Source organism: Dreissena polymorpha, chromosome 4, assembly GCF_020536995.1.
Source record: "Dreissena polymorpha isolate Duluth1 chromosome 4, UMN_Dpol_1.0, whole genome shotgun sequence".
Taxonomy (NCBI): domain Eukaryota; kingdom Metazoa; phylum Mollusca; class Bivalvia; order Myida; family Dreissenidae; genus Dreissena; species Dreissena polymorpha.
Window position 1 is genome coordinate 112,443,963 of NC_068358.1, and position 16,421 is coordinate 112,460,383.

Consider the following 16,421-nt stretch of genomic DNA (forward strand, 5'->3'; position numbering starts at 1 on the left):
CTGGGTTATGGTGGGTAATGTATTTGGGTTAGTGGGTTATGGTGGGTAATGGGTTTGGGTTAGTGGGTAATGGTGGGTACTGGGTTTTGGGTTAAGGTGTTATGGTGGCTTATGGATTTGGGTTAGTGGGTTATGGTGGATAATGTATTTGGGTTAGTGGGTTATGGTGGGTAATGGGTTTGGGTTAGTGGGTAATGGTGGGTACTGAGTTTTGGGTTAAGGTGTTATGGTGGCTAATGTATTTGGGTTACTGGGTTATGGTGGGTTATGTATTTGGGTTAGTGGGTTATGGTGGGTAATGGGTTTGGGTTAGTGGGTAATGGTGGGTACTGGGTTTTGGGTTAAGGTGTTATGGTGGCTTATGGATTTGGGTTAGTGGGTTATGGTGGATAATGTATTTGGGTTAGTGGGTTATGGTGGGTAATGGGTTTGGGTTAGTGGGTAATGGTGGGTACTGGGTTTTGGGTTAAGGTGTTATGGTGGCTAATGGATTTGGGTTACTGGGTTATGGTGGGTAATGTATTTGGGTTAGTGGGTTATGGTGGGTAATGGGTTTGGGTTAGTGGGTAATGGTGGGTACTGGGTTTTGGGTTAAGGTGTTATGGTGGCTTATGGATTTGGGTTAGTGGGTTATGGTGGATAATGTATTTGGGTTAGTGGGTTATGGTGGGTAATGGGTTTGGGTTAGTGGGTAATGGTGGGTACTGGGTTTTGGGTTAAGGTGTTATGGTGGCTAATGGATTTGGGTTACTGGGTTATGGTGGGTAATGTATTTGGGTTAGTGGGTTATGGTGGGTAATGGGTTTGGGTTAGTGGGTAATGGTGGGTACTGGGTTTTGGGTTAAGGTGTTATGGTGGCTTATGGATTTGGGTTACTGGGTAATGGTGGGTAATGTATTTGGGTTAGTGGGTTATGGTGGGTAATGGGTTTGGGTTAGTGGGTTATGGTGGGTACTGGGTTTTGGGTTAAGGTGTTATGGTGGCTTATGGATTTGGGTTACTGGGTTATGGTGGGTTATGTATTTGGGTTAGTGGGTTATGGTGGGTAATGGGTTTGGGTTAGTGGGTAATGGTGGGTAATGGGTTTTGTGTTAAGGTGTTATGTTGGGTAATGGATTTGGGTTAGTGGGTTATGGTGGGTAATGGGTATGGGTTAGTGGGTAATGGTGGGTACTGGGTTTGGTGTTAAGTTGATATGGTGGCTAATAGATTTAGGTTACTGGGTTATGGTGGGTAATGTATTTGGGTTAGTGGGTTATGGTGGGTAATGTATTTGGGTTAGTGTGTTATGGTGGGTAATGGGTTTGGGTAAGTGGGTAATGGTGGGTACTGGGTTTTGGGTTAAGGTGTTATGGTGGCTTATGGATTTGGGTTACTGGGTTATGGTGGATAATGTATTTGGGTTAGTGGGTTATGGTGGGTAATGGGTTTGGGTTAGTGGGTAATGGTGGGTACTGGGTTTTGGGTTAAGGTGTTATGGTGGCTAATGTATTTGGGTTACTGGGTTATGGTGGGTAATGTATTTGGGTTAGTGGGTTATGGTGGGTAATGGGTTTGGGTTAGTGGGTAATGGTGGGTACTGGGTTTTGGGTTAAGGTGTTATGGTGGCTTATGGATTTGGGTTAGTGGGTTATGGTGGATAATGTATTTGGGTTAGTGGGTTATGGTGGGTAATGGGTTTGGGTTAGTGGGTAATGGTGGGTACTGGGTTTTGGGTTAAGGTGTTATGGTGGCTAATGGATTTGGGTTACTGGGTTATGGTGGGTAATGTATTTGGGTTAGTGGGTTATGGTGGGTAATGGGTTTGGGTTAGTGGGTAATGGTGGGTACTGGGTTTTGGGTTAAGGTGTTATGGTGGCTTATGGATTTGGGTTAGTGGGTTATGGTGGATAATGTATTTGGGTTAGTGGGTTATGGTGGGTAATGGGTTTGGGTTAGTGGGTAATGGTGGGTACTGAGTTTTGGGTTAAGGTGTTATGGTGGCTAATGTATTTGGGTTACTGGGTTATGGTGGGTTATGTATTTGGGTTAGTGGGTTATGGTGGGTAATGGGTTTGGGTTAGTGGGTAATGGTGGGTACTGGGTTTTGGGTTAAGGTGTTATGGTGGCTTATGGATTTGGGTTAGTGGGTTATGGTGGATAATGTATTTGGGTTAGTGGGTTATGGTGGGTAATGGGTTTGGGTTAGTGGGTAATGGTGGGTACTGGGTTTTGGGTTAAGGTGTTATGGTGGCTAATGGATTTGGGTTACTGGGTTATGGTGGGTAATGTATTTGGGTTAGTGGGTTATGGTGGGTAATGGGTTTGGGTTAGTGGGTAATGGTGGGTACTGGGTTTTGGGTTAAGGTGTTATGGTGGCTTATGGATTTGGGTTAGTGGGTTATGGTGGATAATGTATTTGGGTTAGTGGGTTATGGTGGGTAATGGGTTTGGGTTAGTGGGTAATGGTGGGTACTGGGTTTTGGGTTAAGGTGTTATGGTGGCTAATGGATTTGGGTTACTGGGTTATGGTGGGTAATGTATTTGGGTTAGTGGGTTATGGTGGGTAATGGGTTTGGGTTAGTGGGTAATGGTGGGTACTGGGTTTTGGGTTAAGGTGTTATGGTGGCTTATGGATTTGGGTTACTGGGTAATGGTGGGTAATGTATTTGGGTTAGTGGGTTATGGTGGGTAATGGGTTTGGGTTAGTGGGTTATGGTGGGTACTGGGTTTTGGGTTAAGGTGTTATGGTGGCTTATGGATTTGGGTTACTGGGTTATGGTGGGTTATGTATTTGGGTTAGTGGGTTATGGTGGGTAATGGGTTTGGGTTAGTGGGTAATGGTGGGTAATGGGTTTTGTGTTAAGGTGTTATGTTGGGTAATGGATTTGGGTTAGTGGGTTATGGTGGGTAATGGGTATGGGTTAGTGGGTAATGGTGGGTACTGGGTTTGGTGTTAAGTTGATATGGTGGCTAATAGATTTAGGTTACTGGGTTATGGTGGGTAATGTATTTGGGTTAGTGGGTTATGGTGGGTAATGTATTTGGGTTAGTGTGTTATGGTGGGTAATGGGTTTGGGTAAGTGGGTAATGGTGGGTACTGGGTTTTGGGTTAAGTTGTTATGGTGGCTAATGGATTTGGGTTACTGGGTTATGGTGGGTAATGTATTTGGGTTAGTGGGTTATGGTGGGTAATGGGTTTTGGGTTAAGTTGTTATTGTGGCTTATGGATTTGGGTAAGTGGGTTATGGTGGATAATGTATTTGGGTTAGTGGGTTATGGTGGGTAATGGGTTTGGGTTAATGGGTAATGGTGGGTACTGGGTTTTGGGTTAAGGTGTTATGGTGGCTAATGGATTTGGGTTACTGGGTTATGGTGGGTTATGTATTTGGGTTAGTGGGTTATGGTGGGTAATGGGTTTGGGTTAGTGGGTAATGGTGGGTACTCAGTTTTGGGTTAAGGTGTTATGGTGGCTAATGTATTTGGGTTACTGGGTTATGGTGGGTAATGTATTTGGGTTAGTGGGTTATGGTGGGTAATGGGTTTGGGTTAGTGGGTAATGGTGGGTACTGGGTTTTGGGTTAAGGTGTTATGGTGGCTTATGGATTTGGGTTAGTGGGTTATGGTGGATAATGTATTTGGGTTAGTGGGTTATGGTGGGTAATGGGTTTGGGTTAGTGGGTAATGGTGGGTACTGGGTTTTGGGTTAAGGTGTTATGGTGGCTAATGGATTTGGGTTACTGGGTTATGGTGGGTAATGTATTTGGGTTAGTGGGTTATGGTGGGTAATGGGTTTGGGTTAGTGGGTAATGGTGGGTACTGGGTTTTGGGTTAAGGTGTTATGGTGGCTAATGGATTTGGGTTACTGGGTTATGGTGGGTAATGTATTTGGGTTAGTGGGTTATGGTGGGTAATGGGTTTGGGTTAGTGGGTAATGGTGGGTACTGGGTTTTGGGTTAAGGTGTTATGGTGGCTTATGGATTTGGGTTACTGGGTTATGGTTGGTTATGTATTTGGGTTAGTGGGTTATGGTGGGTAATGGGTTTGGGTTAGTAGGTAATGGTGGGCAATGGGTTTTGTGTTAAGGTGTTATGTTGGGTAATGGATTTGGGTTAGTGGGTTATGGTGGGTAATGGGTATGGGTTAGTGGGTAATGGTGGGTACTGGGTTTGGTGTTAAGTTGATATGGTGGCTAATAGATTTAGGTTACTGGGTTATGGTGGGTAATGTATTTGGGTTAGTGGGTTATGGTGGGTAATTTATTTGGGTTAGTGGGTTATGGTGGGTAATGGGTTTGGGTTAGTGGGTAATGGTGGGTACTGGGTTTTGGGTTAAGTTGTTATGGTGGCTAATGGATTTGGGTTACTGGGTTATGGTGGGTAATGTATTTGGGTTAGTGGGTTATGGTGTGCAATGGGTTTGGGTTAATGGGTAATGGTGGGTACTGGGTTTTGGGTTAAGGTGTTTTGATGGCTAATGGATTTGGGTTACTGGGTTATGGTGGGTAATGTATTTGGGTTAGTGGGTTATGGTGGGTAATGGGTTTTGGGTTAAGTTGTTATTGTGGCTTATGGATTTGGGTAAGTGGGTTATGGTGGATAATGTATTTGGGTTAGTGGGTTATGGTGGGTAATGGGTTTGGGTTAATGGGTAATGGTGGGTACTGGGTTTTGGGTTAAGGTGTTATGGTGGCTAATGGATTTGGGTTACTGGGTTATGGTGGGTAATGTATTTGGGTTAGTGGGTTATGGTGGGTAATGGGTTTTGGGTTAAGTTGTTATTGTGGCTTATGGATTTGGGTAAGTGGGTTATGGTGGATAATGTATTTGGGTTAGTGGGTTATGGTGGGTAATGGGTTTGGGTTAATGGGTAATGGTGGGTACTGGGTTTTGGGTTAAGGTGTTATGGTGGCTAATGGATTTGGGTTACTGGGTTATGGTGGGTTATGTATTTGGGTTAGTGGGTTATGGTGGGTAATGGGTTTGGGTTAGTGGGTAATGGTGGGTACTCAGTTTTGGGTTAAGGTGTTATGGTGGCTAATGTATTTGGGTTACTGGGTTATGGTGGGTAATGTATTTGGGTTAGTGGGTTATGGTGGGTAATGGGTTTGGGTTAGTGGGTAATGGTGGGTACTGGGTTTTGGGTTAAGGTGTTATGGTGGCTTATGGATTTGGGTTAGTGGGTTATGGTGGATAATGTATTTGGGTTAGTGGGTTATGGTGGGTAATGGGTTTGGGTTAGTGGGTAATGGTGGGTACTGGGTTTTGGGTTAAGGTGTTATGGTGGCTAATGGATTTGGGTTACTGGGTTATGGTGGGTAATGTATTTGGGTTAGTGGGTTATGGTGGGTAATGGGTTTGGGTTAGTGGGTAATGGTGGGTACTGGGTTTTGGGTTAAGGTGTTATGGTGGCTAATGGATTTGGGTTACTGGGTTATGGTGGGTAATGTATTTGGGTTAGTGGGTTATGGTGGGCAATGGGTTTGGGTTAGTGGGTAATGGTGGGTACTGGGTTTTGGGTTAAGGTGTTATGGTGGCTTATGGATTTGGGTTACTGGGTTATGGTTGGTTATGTATTTGGGTTAGTGGGTTATGGTGGGTAATGGGTTTGGGTTAGTAGGTAATGGTGGGCAATGGGTTTTGTGTTAAGGTGTTATGTTGGGTAATGGATTTGGGTTAGTGGGTTATGGTGGGTAATGGGTATGGGTTAGTGGGTAATGGTGGGTACTGGGTTTGGTGTTAAGTTGATATGGTGGCTAATAGATTTAGGTTACTGGGTTATGGTGGGTAATGTATTTGGGTTAGTGGGTTATGGTGGGTAATTTATTTGGGTTAGTGGGTTATGGTGGGTAATGGGTTTGGGTTAGTGGGAAATGGTGGGTACTGGGTTTTGGGTTAAGTTGTTATGGTGGCTAATGGATTTGGGTTACTGGGTTATGGTGGGTAATGTATTTGGGTTAGTGGGTTATGGTGTGCAATGGGTTTGGGTTAATGGGTAATGGTGGGTACTGGGTTTTGGGTTAAGGTGTTTTGATGGCTAATGGATTTGGGTTACTGGGTTATGGTGGGTAATGTATTTGGGTTAGTGGGTTATGGTGGGTAATGTATTTGGGTTAGTCGGTTATAGTGGGTAATGTTCTTATACGTTCGCGCCAAAATTAAGCAAAGGAATCTATTTTTAGTAACAAAGCTAACCTAAGTTAACCCTGTTTGAAACATATATAAATACTTATTTTAATAGTTACTTTCATTCACATTTTCCACTTTATCTATATATCATTATTGTTTTAACATTTCCGATCCGTTCCGCAATTATCATTTTCATCATCATCATCATCATCATAATCATCATCATCATCATCATCAGCTGCAGCAGCAGCGTCACCACTACTATTAAAGTTATATCGGTCATTATATTTTCTCTTTATCAATATATCATTCTTGTTTTAACATTGCTGATCCGATCCACAAGTATCATTTTCTTCATCATCATCATCGTTGCCGTCATCATCGTTGTCATCATCATTACATCAGCTGCTGCAGCAGCGTCACCACTACTATTTAACTTATATCTGTCATTATATAAAGGACCCCTTTGGAAATTAAAGGACCCCTTTGGAAATAAGTCGCAAGACTTTCAAGGGCTTTCCTGGCAGTACATGTCCTTATATCAGACTAAAATAAACTATAAGTAAACAGTCTAATGTAAATGTACCTATAATTGTATACCATATGAAGTCAATTTAATCTGTGATATTTTTGTGTTCAATGTATATGATTGTCTTAAGCTGAATTTGGTTTAAACTTCTTTGTGAAAATTGTAAATTGTATTAAGGTATTGTAAATGTAACACACATGTATACCTCATGATTTAAATTTGATCAGTGATATTTTTAGTGCTCAGTATATGTGTTTGTTTTAAATGTATCTTGTTCGTATGCAAAATGTGATAAATTGTTTATGTTATTATTTGACATGTATATGCCAAACAAATCTATCTATCTATCTATCTATATGCCTCTTTGAAAATAACTCCTAAAGATAAGCGCGCATATTGCGGGTTCAACTTTGGTATTAAAAAATACGTCATGCTAAAAATAAATATCACATGATAAATTCAACCAATCAAACAATTTTGGGCATGCCCAAATGGGCATTCACGTCATTTGGCTCTTACCCTAACCCTAACCCTAACCCTAACCCTAACCCCTAACCCTAACCCTAACCCTAACCCTAACCCTAACCCTAACCCTAACCCTAACCCTAAACCCTAACCCTAACCCTAACCCTAACCCTAACCCTAACCCTAACCCTAACCCCTAACCCTAACCCTAACCCTAACCCTAACCCTAACCCGATCCCCGCGATCGTCATTGTCTGAAATAGAGAGAGGGATCTTGTTGTCTGTTGTACTTTGCTACCTGGAAGTAACGACGGCAGTACAACGGTTTGATAATAAGCACATATGCAGTCACTTGTATAAACAAGTGGGGCATTGCAAGTAGAAGAACGGACGCACATATTGTTATGGTGAGTGATGAACTAACAGTCAAAACGTCGAACACTTTGCATACTGAATAAAATAATTATTCTGTTATTTTAATTATTTTTTAAATAAATTTTTTTGACAATGGTAAAAAATGTTTGAAAAATTTAACTGATGAGAATTGCTCTATATTATTGTTTTTCAAAACAGAGTTATGTAAATGCAACTTAATTCGGTTCCCGATAAAATGCTCCATTCGTTTCCATGTATGAGAAGGCCCTGATTTATATAATCACATATACGGGCATGTTTGCATTGTGAAAAATGTATTCCCGCCGAACCAAAACTGTCCCTACCGGCTTTTCTGCAGACGGCGAATAATTGCGCTCACGTCTGCTCAGACTCATTAGGGAAATACGAAATTAATAATCGTGATCGGCATGGCTTCACGAAATATTTCCTTATGTTTCTGATAACAATATCTCATGCAGTCTTCACAGCACATCGCTTCTACAATCAAACACTGCACGAATAAGTACATACAAAGCTCGAGTAAACGTCAAAGAGCTTGCATATACATAGCCCTTGAGGGAAATCTGAACTTTAGATGTTTTAGGGAAAATATTCATACAAAATTAACATCTAGAGGATAAACTATTAACAATCCCAGTGATTGTACTGATTATCAACCATGCATGTTCTCGTTATAACACGGTTGTTACACGCCCGGTAATAACAGGCGCAACCTCTTTCTTGCGATGTATTGTTACATGAGGTGGCGCTAAGCTCCGGATATTTTAAATAATTCTACGGGATGAGTATGATTTATATGGTTTTTTTTTTTTTCAACATATTTCGCTTTTTTTTAATCGGGCAGTGTAATGAAATTTCGAAAACCTGGTCATTAGCGCCATTTCGGAAGAAGCATGGGCTCTTTTATAAATGCATCGCAAACAGAGGTGGCGCCTGTGATTAACGCCCGTGAGTAAGTCCCGTCAAAAGACGGGCGTATAAAAACAATGATTGACAACATCCGCTCTCGTTGTCAAATACCATAAATCATATCTTTCTCAAATGGTTATTATTGAACAACAAACGACGCATCGAACATTATTCATGATAGGTAAATCCATGTACAATTTGTTCACAATCGTGCTTCTGGAAATGTACGTCTCGTGTGTGTACCGCGGCAATAGAAATAATAACATATACTTAATTACGAATAATTTTGCCTGTATCATATCAATAAATCATAATTCGCAGAACCGGTTGTCAAAATGACTGGAGCGAATAATTGCAATGTTCAATTAATAACAAATCACGAGCGGCCGACAACGATAGATATGGGATATCTCAGACCGCTGTTCGGCGGCACATCAAAGCGGCACACTGTGAATGAAATTCCGACAAATTGTAAGGTTTCCCAATATCAAAATTGTCCAAAATGTTATTAATTTGCGCGGCGTTCATTATGGATAATACTAGTTGCCAACTAATGTAAAACATATGTATTCTCCGTTCAACGCCTGCGTTGATATTGTTACGTACCTCTGCTTTGAGGTATACCGTTTTAATGACGTGATTACTTATAGCTTTCAAATAGCTGTTAATATAGTGTTACGCTTGTTCCATCCGTTTTGAAATATGACACAAGTTCATAATAAACGTTTAAACAATAATTTATTCGTGCAGAGATAAATAATCGCAGTTAACAACCCGTTAGACAGCAACACAATGTAAGTGATTCCTAACCGCCAGCTTCCCGGTAATTATACTAGGGTAGTATTTACAAAGTTAATGGCGTGTGATGCGTAATCAGTTAGTTCTGCCAAAGACCTATAGGTCTTTGGTTCTGCGTTCTTTCAGTATTTTCTGTAAATAATACAATAAAAGTGTTAAAATGCTTCCAAAATCAGTGTTACTTAATGTAAACAATCTTCAATTCACTGGATAACTACTATAAAACTTATGTGATAACGACTAAAAGGTATTTACTTCGACCGACAAATGAATCACTCTTTTAACAAAAATTACGTCTATCCTAGATCTTGACTTAAACTCAACTGTCCTCTATTTTGTCTTATTGTTCAATACTGATGACCAAAATTCGTCAGTGACCAAGATTCTGGGCAGTGACCAAGATTCTGGTCATTAATGACCAGAATTCTGGTCACCAGTGACCAAAATTGATCAGTGACGTGACTGACCATAAATAATGACCAAGAAATTAGAACGATACATGACGTCATTTACCAAATGTCATAACAATTAGACATAATGGCGCCTTATTTAGAAAAACAATGAAAAATACAAAGTATTCAAATGGATGGCTCACCGCTAGATAAAAGTTCTGGTGATGTTTAGATTATATAGACTCGGTTGTGTACATTTGTCAATTGTTTTATATAGTCACATAATGTCACCAGAATTGAATGAACAACTTAAAAGGCAGTCAATTGAACAGGTAAGTGCAACTGTTACACCTGGGTGTATCAATATTCTCGATCGAGTTGTGTTTAACATTATTGTTGCTGATTTGATAAATGGCAATTTCTTTATTATGGATAATACTAATTGCCTACTCATATAAAAAAAATGTGTATTTCCCGTTCAACGCCTGCTATGATATTTTCGTTCGAGTTATGGTTAACATTGTTGTCGAGCGATGAGCTATGACATTTGTCTGTTGACGTTGACTACTAGTGTATGCCTTATTTTGTGGTTTCATTTACAGATAGTCTGATATGCATTTTTATATCATGTTTTTTTTCATGCGAACCAGTTTCAGTACACCCTCGAAAAATGAAATGTTTGTTTTCCAGTACTGTTCATGAATATTCGAATGGGCTTTATTAAGTATATAATGCATGTGTTTATAACTAGATCACCTTTATATGTTCATTGCAATATTCACGTTTCTCCCCGTATCAATATAATGTTTTGTACACTTTACACATGAAGTCACTATAGCTGTCTAAGCCGCGTTGAAAACACCTTTTGCTGTTGTTGTTTTTTTTACTTTAGTTAAAAACAATATTTAAGTAAATACTTTATTAATGTTTCCGTTGTTTATAATCCACATAACATAAATATGTTATTGGAAGTAATTAAACAGTTTTCTTTTCTTGTGTACAATACCTAACAATGCCTCAATGTTCCAACATTCTGATGAACATATAACATAACATAACATAACATAACATTTATTAGGCATAAAACAGCATATTGCAAATGTATAGCCTATACACGGTATGTGTTTGTGAGAAAGCAACGACATGGTACATGTATTTGAGAAGTACAACACAAAACGATGAATACGCATAGTTAGGTAAAACAAAAGAGAAAAAAAGACATGTCAAAATAATTCAAAGAATAGAATCAATAATAATACAATGATAATTGCTTTATCCAAATATATTTACATTAGGCAAATGGAAACAATAATCATAGTTAATACGGTTAACTTATTATTACATCTGTTCTAATAAACATACTAAATTGAAGGCATTTATTGTATGCTTTCCGGTGGTTTATAGAGAAATATCAGTCGATTAAAACTGATAATTTCACTGTTTCAAACAGTGAAAATTATCAGTGAAAATTATCGATAATTTTCATTGTTTACTTTGAAATGACGTCATTTTTTTAAAGAAATGACGTCATTATCCCAGCGAAATTCTTTAGTTAAATACTTAAACAATGTCTATAAACTGTGAAAAAAGGCATAAAATAAAAAGAAAATTTGTTGGATTCGGTGGAATATCGATTTTAATTCCCCCGTGATCAAAGAAAAAAAAATTCACTCGTGGCTGCGCCACTTGTGAAAATATTATTTTCTATGATCACTCGTGAATTAAAATCGATAATCCACCGAATCCAACAAATTTACTCTATATATTTTATATAATTTATATACTGTTATTTAATAATTATCAACAATAAAGCCGAGATGATTAAAAAGACGCGCAATTATTAGGTTGCCCAAACTGCTTAATAATAGTGTGCAGCAATCGTTTTAAAGAACGCACAACTGTTGTGTTCATTTTTCTATTACTGGTTCATATTTTCAAGAAAGATAAGTTAAGTTAGCCCTTTTATACAGTGTGTATAACACCTACAATTTAAATTATGATCAAACATCTATGATGAGGCATTTGATATACAATCTGTGTAAACCCTTAAAAGTTACGCTCATTCCATATGTAGGTCACATAACCCCAAACCGGAGCTCCTGTTTGCAGGGTCACAAGCAGTCAACTTGATACTTATCACACATTGTTCAGTGCATGCTGCCTAGGATTTGTAAAATACATTGCAAATGTCACGTTTTGGTATCAATTTGAAGGTATATTTGTAAGCAATAAGAAAAATAGCCATTTTTGTGCTCTACTTTTTTCTGTTGATGGTTCCCGGCTTTGAAAGTAGATCATACTATTTCAGCCCAAAGTGGTCGCCTACACGTGTGTCAAAACTGGTGTGCCTTTTCTAAGGTAAACATTTGGAGTTACAACACATAGAATTTGATGACATGCATTTTTTTCAAAAGATTATACATTTATCTTTCCAATGATGTATGATGATATAGTGCTGAAACGCTTGGTCATGGTAAAAAGTGATATCGAACTTCAACAACTTTTTTATATGTAATATAGAAGGAAATTAATTGCGCATGCGTAACCTATGTACGACACGCTTTGTTTGTCGGACAAAATGGCGGCCAGATAAGCGTTGCTAATGGGTGTGTGAAAACTCGCGATCTGATTGGCTCATTCTGGAGATTGTCTATACATCACAATTCTTTTCAGAACACAGCCGATGTATAACAATTAACTTAAATTCCTGACGTTCTCGATTTACCACAATTGCATTCCGGTGATAGGCGATGTATCACGCTTGAATCCGGAGTGAATTCCTGAGACAGTAAATGCATAACGATTTAATAACGGACGAAGTAGACGTATCACGTTATAATGTCGGAGTGACGACGTATCACGATTGGTTGAATGGATAGAAAGACTTGAGCTTTGTCAAAAACGTGAATAATACCGCGTGCTGATTTGGAAGCTATGATCAAGGTTAAATAACTCAGGATTTGTGTATGATTGGGCATGATCAAAGTGTATTAATATCCATATTTCATTTCGATGACATATTAATAATCGCTTGAAAAATGTAACAGTAATATTCGTTACAAACATTTTCGGACAAACCGACAGACGGGGTTACCCATACATATCCTCTCACTGCGGGGTGATAAATGCAATCAAGTTTTATGTTCAAATCACTGTACACAGTTCGTCTAATTTGCAGTCAAAACGCCGTCTTAAGAATTACGTCCGGCTAACCGGCGACGCGCCAAGCGTTACCTCTTGGCAAGCGAAACGGACGTGGATGCGGCGGGCGGATTAGAGGTTGCAGTCTTCTCGCCGATTATCAATTAGGGAATCTATTCACTAAACCGAGAGTCGAGAGATCTCTTGCGAAAGTGTGCGTGTACATACAAATTGGCGGCATTGTTTGGTATCATGTATTTTGTTGTCTGTGGAACGTTAATATATGAAGTACTTTGAGGTAATATATGATATAATATATCAGATGACAACCACAGTTATCATTTGAAGTCTATGACAGACATATTAACAAACAAACAGACGGACGGACGGATTGACAGGCTAATAGCATCTTGCGTAGCAGTGTGGAACTTAAGGTACAACATTAATTTTTCGGTGTAAAACGTCATTCGCGTCAGCTTTGTGCGAAACACCATTTACGAAATATGTAACCATGTGTAAAAGCAGCATTTGAGTCACTAGGAGAGATTTGTAAAAATTTCAATGACGTCACGTGTAGCTATGTTTTTATCGTCATTTACAACACAAGCGGCTATGTGTAAAACGCCCTTTACGTTGATAGTTGCTAGGTGTATAACTTCATTTTTGTCTGTTTTGATGTGTATGCAAAGAAAACGTCACTTACGTCACTTGTGCCGGACCCAAAGAGCAGCAGATCGAAAGGAAGAGCGGCAATGGTGTCAATGACGAACCAGCCCTTGAGGTAGTTGATTGCTATACGCTTCTGATTCATCACCACCTCGCCATTGTGAAGATACGAGGTCCGGAAGTTGATAAAAATGTCCGCTGCGGATATCAAGAAGTTTTTAACGTTAAAACCATAAATCCACGTTTAAACATTGTCATGATTGTTTTTCCGTTTCTATAAACGGACGACTTATATTCAAGTGATCGGGGGGTAAATATCAAAGTCGGTTAAAGATGAGTCTAGTATAATAATCTGACAATAATGCAATTACTTGTCCTTTAATCCTTACTTTTTATCTTTGCCTTAGCCTCCAAATATACTGTATTTTTAATAAAATAGCGCAATTTGTTCGCAGAATATATGAGCCGCGTTCTTGGGAAACAGGGCTTAATTCTTGTTTTATCCTGCCTATGTTGCAAACATTGACCTAATAAAGCAGGGTAGAATAAACAAGTTGATCACCGGCAGTACCTCGCGTGATGGCGATCTACCGTAAGTACGTATTCCTACGCGCCGATTAACACGTTCTAATATTTGACCTTTACAAAAATATACATGCGAAATTCCTGCGAAAAGCAGCGAAATGTTTTGTCAAAACAAAATGATATTAAAAGTAATTAATGTGTATCAAATTAAAGCAAACATATGGCAATAAAGTAATCAATGTCGCCTTAAAATGTATTTACTCATAAACTTTAATATACGGCGTTTCTTTATATAAATAGAAAGGTTACACTTCACTAATACACACTTTTTTTCGGTAGGTCGCAATCGATTATATTCTTCAACGAAAACTCATTAAATCGCTTAAGCTCGCCCTATTTTCTTTTTCTAAGCCTCGCCGGATAAACTTTCTCCATTTCGGCACTAATCATTCATTATCTATTTATATCGGAAAATGTCACTTTATGTACGTGCATTAAGTGCCTTTTCCCCCTAAGCTCAGCTCATATACATTACATAAACAATAAGTAGTATTTACAAGGTAAGCAGCAATTACAGGGTAAGACATTTTTACAGGGTAAGACGTATTTACAAGGTAAGCAGTATACATGTATACAAGGTAAGCAGTATTTACAAGGAAAGCAGTACTTAAAAAGTAAGCAGTATTTACAAGGTATGTTGTTTGTTCATTTTGAATACTTTCCTTGTAAAAAAATTTGTCGAAAGACTTGGAGATATTTACACCCACAATTGATGAAATAGGGTGGGGATAAGAGTCCGGAAATGGTTTGGTCGCTCACCTATAAACATCAAGTCGACAATCAAGTCAATGATCACGAGTGGGTTCGCTCGGGAAGACTCGGGACTTTCCGTGCGCGTTCCGGAATCACGGTTTCGCCGCATTGTGGCGTCTTCTTCGTTTAGAAGAAACGCGGTCTGGTAGGGTGTAAACACCGCCGTGTACAAGACTAAAACCAGTACTATCCAGTCCCACACCGCCTTAAATGGGCTACAATACACTAAAATCGTTAAAGATAAAGGCATACAAGGAAAAGGGGCGTATACAGATATAATAATCTGCAAGCAATATATTATATATAAAGTTGTTTTAACAAATGTCTTAATACATTTTGCCATCATAATATGTACACTTTTTTAAGTTTGAGTATCGTTAAGTCAAATTTATGTGACATATGACCACACGACCACAAAAAAATTTAAAAAAAATTCCTACTCTCTTTAATACTTGAAAGACCGTGGTAATCTTGTTATTGGCATTGATTTAAGCACACGGTGGGTGCATGATGCATCAAATGAGTGAAAGGTTCAACGACTAACATGTAGTGACGAAAGACAAATTCGTCTACGACTAACCTGTAGTGAAGAATGACAAATTCGTATGCGACAAACCTGTAGTGTAGAATGACAAACTCGGGCTGTTGGCGCCGGAAGGATGTGCCCATACCGGAGGCGCGGTCTAGCGTCGACGGCGCCTCGCTGCCTTCCGTAGTCTCATCGGATCTCGAGTCCTAGACCGACCGGAAACACCGATTAATATCGAGCGTCATCATCAGAAAAGTTTATATTCAAAGGTCATCCTAAATCTCACTCGTTTAGTGACAGAAGCTGCTGGTTGTCATTGGGGGTCAAGAACAAAACGTTTATAAGACATTTGTTTATTTAAGGCGGAACGCGTTCACGAAGAGACGGGAAACGTACAGAAAGAAAGACGCACAAAAACAGACAGCCAAACAGACGGACTTACAATAAATTCAGAATACTTTTTTCTAGTTTTTATTGAGTATAAGAAGTAATAAAAACAAATATACTGCTTATATTCAAAGAACCTGTAAGAAGAATACCTAAATAGTGCTTCAGAAAATGATGTAAAATATTGAAAACGAACATTTATAGACAATGGACAGTGACGGTTTTCGATTTTCTGCAGTATCTTGAATACAAATTCAAAATTAGTAAGCTGTAAAACATATGACGTAAATTGTTCAGTAGAGTGATTGTTATGTTCAGAAAAAGGCCATATACTTTTGGAACTTTCGCTTTTTTGTTTAGAATTTTCCCTTATTTCAACACTCTACATGAACTTGTTAGCTGTATTATATGTACAAAAAACACTGCAAAATCTATGATGCTGGATAACAATTTATGAAAGAAAGCGTCGAAATAGTTATACAATATTCTTAATGTAGAAAACTCATTTCGAAATAAATTAAAATAGACGTAATAAAAACAGTAAAAATAAACCGCTTAACATGATTTTTTTATTTAATCAAAACTTTTTGAATTGTGTGTTGTTGTTTTTTGTGTTTATAAATTTAACTATTTTGTGTTGTGACTCTTCTGACAGCCATTTATTGTACATATAATTATACAGGCTATTTGTAAATCAGTAAACTTTTCTAAAAAATAGACACCACAAAAACAATAAATGAAAACTAAAAATAGAACCAACGTAT

General features: G+C 38.7%; 1 protein-coding gene across 1 annotated transcript; it reads right to left on the reverse strand.

Moving 5' to 3' along the window:
* Positions 1 to 10,602: 10,602 nt before the first annotated feature.
* On the reverse strand, positions 10,603 to 15,410 carry LOC127878710 (potassium voltage-gated channel subfamily H member 2-like). The gene is made up of 4 exons (XM_052425242.1): positions 15,322 to 15,410; positions 14,748 to 14,956; positions 13,441 to 13,601; positions 10,603 to 10,629 (listed from the first exon to the last, which is right to left on the reverse strand). The coding sequence occupies exons 1-4, from the start codon at positions 15,408 to 15,410 to the stop codon at positions 10,603 to 10,605; spliced, it is 486 nt and encodes a 161-aa protein (XP_052281202.1).
* Positions 15,411 to 16,421: the final 1,011 nt, after the last annotated feature.

What these genes read in the sequence shown, in the direction of transcription:
- LOC127878710 (XM_052425242.1), bottom strand. Translation starts at nt 15,410, where the DNA reads ATGGGCACATCCTTCCGGCGCCAACAGCCCGAGTTTGTCATTCTACAC. An exon ending in TTTGTCATTCTTCACTACAG is followed by an intron (nt 14,957 to 15,321) that starts GTTAGTCGTAGA and finishes AGTGTATTGTAG; the next exon opens with CCCATTTAAGGCGGTGTGGG. An exon ending in TTGGGTCCGGCACAAGTGAC is followed by an intron (nt 10,630 to 13,440) that starts GTAAGTGACGTT and finishes TATGTTCATCAG; the next exon opens with AATGTTGGAACATTGAGGCA.